The sequence below is a fragment of the Prionailurus viverrinus genome, chromosome C1 (genome assembly GCF_022837055.1).
Source record: "Prionailurus viverrinus isolate Anna chromosome C1, UM_Priviv_1.0, whole genome shotgun sequence".
Taxonomy (NCBI): Eukaryota; Metazoa; Chordata; class Mammalia; order Carnivora; family Felidae; genus Prionailurus; species Prionailurus viverrinus.
The window spans coordinates 119,554,810-119,559,920 of record NC_062568.1 but is presented as its reverse complement, the minus strand read 5'-3'; the positions used below and the strand labels follow the sequence as shown (position 1 = coordinate 119,559,920).

The 5,111-nt window shown below is 41.3% G+C and overlaps 1 protein-coding gene across 1 annotated transcript; it reads left to right on the top strand.

The window, feature by feature from the left end:
• Nucleotides 1–350: 350 nt before the first annotated feature.
• LOC125171690 (olfactory receptor 11A1-like) lies at nt 351–1,304 on the top strand. The gene has a single exon (XM_047868852.1). It carries the CDS (start codon nt 351–353, stop codon nt 1,302–1,304), a length of 954 nt encoding a protein of 317 aa, XP_047724808.1.
• The last annotated feature ends 3,807 nt before the right edge of the window (nt 1,305–5,111 follow it).

Here is a 5,111-nt window from a genome sequence, read left to right as displayed (position 1 = left end):
AGCCTGGAGCCTGCTTAGATTCTGTGTCTCCCTCTTTCTGCCCCTCCCCCACTCACACTCTTTCTCTCTCAAAAATGAATAAAAGTTAAAAAATTTTAATAAAAAAAGATCTAGATAGGTAGGAGAAGAAGGGGGATTGAAGCAGTCACAAGTGCTTATTGCAAATTCTTTTCTTTCCCATTTCAGGTTTTGGGGGAAAAAAGAAGATACTCCTCCACCCAAATAAAAAATCTTCCAAAAATCTGAGTGGGGAATGAAAATCATCCACTGTCAACCCATGGTCTATGTGTAAGCTAGAACTTTCTGTGCTTTGCATGTCTTATCGCTGGGTGCTCTAGGGAAGCAAAGGCATGGTGATCCCACCCTGGGAAAACCAAACAACCATAGTGGAATTTGTGCTTCGAGGATTTTCCTCCATCCGACAGCTAAATATTTTCCTCTTTATGATGTTTTTAGTTTTCTACATCTTAATCCTTTCTGGAAACATCCTCATTGTTCTGCTAGTTTTTTTCAGCCATCACCTCCACACCCCCATGTACTTCTTCCTGGTGAACTTGTCCTTTCTAGAGATCTGGTATACCTCCAACATCGTCCCCAAGATGTTGCTGATCATCATAGCTGAGCAGAAGACTATCTCTGTGGCTGGGTGCCTGGCACAGTTCTACTTCTTTGGATCCCTGGCTGCAACCGAGTGTCTCTTGCTTGCTGTGATGTCCTATGACCGGTATCTGGCCATCTGCCAACCTCTCCACTATCCCATCCTCATGACTGGCCCCCTTTGCATTAAGCTGGCTTCCAGTTCTTGGCTCTGCTGCTTCCTCCTCACAGCAATTACTATGGTCCTACTGTCTAGACTAACCTTCTGTGGACCCAATGAAATTGATCACTTCTTCTGCGACTTCACGCCTCTGGTCCATCTTTCCTGCATGGACACTTCACTGACCGAGACCATTGCTTATGCCACCTCTTCTGCAGTGACTCTGGTTCCATTTCTCCTCATCACAGCCTCCTACTCCTGCATTCTAGTTGCCATCCTAAGAATTCCATCTGGAACAGGGCGGAGAAAGGCTTTCTCCACCTGCTCCTCCCACCTCACTGTGGTCACGGTGTTTTATGGGACACTGATTGCCACGTACCTCGTGCCTTCAGCCAATTCTTCACAGCTCTTGCGCAAAGGATTCTCTCTGCTCTATACCATCCTGACACCCATGTTCAACCCCATCATCTACAGCCTGAGAAACAGAGACATCCACGAAGCCCTGAAGATGTGCTTGAGTAAGAAGCCAAGTTTCCTCCTTGGATGATGCAAAAAGGAAAAGTTCTATATTTGTCCAAGGGATGTTTAATTGGATTGAGTAATTTAGATTCTACATAAAAGGCAATAACTACCCCAGGAGTTATTAAAGCCAGATGATCAGACACCTCTGAGCATGGCTATGGATGCTGCTGAGTTCTGACAGCCTCAGGTGAACTGGTGTCCCATGAATGGTCTACATAGGTCAGGTTCTGCTCCATTATCTTCAGTAGACCTGCATCTTTTGTGTAAAAGCTCAGCCTCAAAACGAGCTGCTAAGGCTGGTTGCTCATTTATTCAAATATTCATTGAGGTCTACTATGCTCGAGGCACTGTACTACATATAGGTGATAAAATGAACAAAAGCAGAGGCAGTCCCTGCTTCCACTGAACCCACAGGCTATAAGGGGATGACAAACATTAATCAAATAACTAACATAAAGCTACATATATAAATATAAAATTACACTTGTGATTCAAAATTAAAAATAACAAGATGATTACTATGTACTTATTAGATGGCCAAAATCTGGGACACTGACAACATCAAATGCTGGTGAATATGTGGAGCAACCGGAACTCTGATTCACTGCTGGTGAGAGTGCAAAATGGTAGAGCCACTTTAAAAGACAGTTTGGAAGTTTCTTACAAAACTAAGTACACTTTTGCCATACAATCCAGTAATCACACTCCTTGGTATTTACTGAAACGAGTTTAAAACTTGTGTCTACACAAAACACTTTACATGGATGTTTATAGAAGCTTTATTCATAATTGCCCAAATTTTGAAGTAACCAAGATGTCCTTCAATGGAAAATGGAAAAATAAACCATGGTGCATGCAGACAATGAAATAGTGTTCAATGCTAAAAAATAATGGGCTGTCAATATCTGAAAGACTTGGAGGAAACCGTAAGTAGGTATAATTAAGTGAAAGAAGCCAATCTGAAAAGGCTACATACTATATGATCCCAGCTGTAGGGCATTCTGAAAAAAGGCAAAACGGTGGAGATAGTAAAAAGATCAGTAGTTGCCAGAGGTTAGGGCTGCAGGAGAGATAAATAGAGAGCATAAGATTTTAGGGCAGTGAAACTATACTACAAAGTGGATACACGCCATTATACTTTTGGCAGAACCAACAGAATGTACAATGTCAAGACTGCACTCGAATGAAATTATGGACTTTGGGGGATAATGATGTGTCAGTGTAGGCTCACTGATTGTAACAAATGTGCCACTCTGGTGGGAAATGTTGATAATGGGGGGAGACTGAAAGTGTAGGGTATTAGCCCTAAAAATAAAACTGCCAGTTATACCAGTAAAAGTGGATTTATTGGGGAATCGTAGAGAATTTCAATCCAGATCAAGCAAGCTATGACAGAACCATAGGCAAGTCTGAAGAACAAAGAAGAGGAACGCTCCTTTACAGAGGAAGGGAAAGTTGGGAAGGCTGTTACAAACAAAATGTCCATTGCAGTAAACTGGGAGTTCAAAGTATAGTGGCTTTTCATTGGCTGGACTGTGAATAAAGGGTCTCTTCCTTTCCTGCTGGGGTAGTAAAGTAGTATCCATGTGCAGGATTCCTCTCTTCTGGTTGGGTGTGTAATTGACGAGTGAGAGGGCATCGAGAGCTCCCTCTGCTGGTTTCTCAACTCCATTCTAAATGAGATTTCCTTTTATTAATTTTCATGTTTCCCCCTTTTGGTTAAGATCTTTCTTTGAAAGCGTTGCTGATCAGGAGTCAGGTTTTCCATATTTAGTGGTTTTGCCCCTCAGTACCAGGAAGGACCTTTCCTGGCTGTCAAAGCCTACATTGGAGGGAAAGTGCATAGCATTTGGAAACCGTTTACAGCCACATTTGAGTAATAAGGAGGGTTAGGAGGGAAAAACCCTCAAGTACTCCAACTTAAAGCCCGTATTATGTCAAGGTCATGTGTGTTGGATATCATCTCAGAGCAATGAGCTAGCATCACCTTACTGGGTATATCATTTTTTAAAAAGTTTGATAGGCAATAGAATATAAAACTTAAAATAATTATAAAAATAGAGGAAGTAACATAACAAATCCAAATTGTGCTTCTAAACCAGGACTCTAGGTCTGAAAGGAGCCATCTGAAATACTTATTGGCATTTGTTCTGACGTATGGGAGAAAGGTTCTACCTATGAAGGAAACACCCATAATTGTCATACATGCCTCCTGGAAGTCTCCACTTAAACCCATCACAAAAGTAGAATACTAAATATTTCGAGAGATCACTGAAAAAGTTAACCAAGTATATTTGGGAAGATACAGTGTAGGTACAAACTTAAAGCAGTAGCTGATGAGGGGTGCCTGGGTGGCTCAGTCGGTTAAACGTCAGACTTCGGCTCAGGTCCTGATCTCACAGTTTGTGGGTTTGAACCCTACGTTGGGCTCTGTGCTGACAGCTCAGATCCTGGGGCCTGCTTTGGATTCTATGTCTCCCTCTCTCTCTGACCCACCCCCAATCATGCTCTCTCTCTCTCAAAAATAAACATTAAAAAAAAAATTTTAAAGCAGTAGCTGATGAACTTTTTGAAAAACTTCAAAGACATTTTAAAAGAATGTTGTTATCTCAAAAGAACTGTTTAGAACCAAATGTATTATCAACAATAGTAAGAGTGAAAATTGAGAGACCATGAATTTGGAAAACAATCTTAAGTCAATTAATAGTTTAAAGGAAGGAAGGCTCTTGTGAATTCTGAACTTTCTAATCCTTCAGAAAAATCAAGTGAAAAATTAATGTGTACCAAGATCATGAAGCTGTTTCCAAAAGGCCATAATCAAAAGAAGAGGTTTCCCCCTTTTGCAAGGGCTTGGGAAATGTAGACCGAGTATTGTCTTCCAATAAAAGAGAGAGAAGAAACAACAGTGAGAAAAAGATATACAAGCCTGGTCAGGACACCTTGGCAAAGCTCTCATTATATGTCTTCTTCTATTACTGGAAGTCTTTACTTTCAGATCACCAGATAGCGTGCAGTTCCAGTCAGACTTTGGTGCTTTCTTCGATATGAATCCAAGAATCTATTCCCTGGAGTTTGGTCACACATGGGTTGGCTAGCAGTTTCTGATAAGGACCTCTCCAGTGAGGTTCAACAGTCTTTCTGGAGGTGTCTTTTCCAACAGATGAAATCTATAGGTTGCAAGGTGCTTAAGGTCATTGTCTCCTAGGAGTGCACTATGGAAAGATTACTCCACCAAGCATGGCTATTTTTAATAGAAGCAATTAGTCTCTCACACGGTTGAAGTATCTCTATCTCCTTTTATCAACTGTGGGTCAAAGGAGGCAGCGCCCAGGTACATTGGACATTCTGTGATTCTCTCAAAGGGGAGTCTATGGGTTCCCAAGGGGATGGATCTGAGACTTAAAATGTCCAATGGTAAAGCTTCCAGCCAAGGTATTTGGAGGGCCTCTATAAATTTTGCCAATTAAGTCTTAGTGCTTGACTTAGTGCCTGTGTGACTAACTCTGAGGATTGAGGATGATATGCACGAGGAAAATGTAAAACTGACCAAGCAACAACAGAATTATCAAAGCACCTGACGAGTAAAATGGGTTCCCTGATCACTATGAGGTTTGAGAGAGGTGCTTCAAATAAGGATCATCTTTTCTACCAGAAAAAGCATTGGCATGTCTATAACAGAAAGTTTTGGTCCAGTGGGAAAACATACAAACCAGGACTAAAAAATATCCATGAAGGGAGGGAGTTGTATGAAATCCATTTGTGTGAACAGGTTTCCCTGAAATTTATTTTGGACAGGTGGGCACTTTTTACAGCCTTATTAACAGCCTTATCA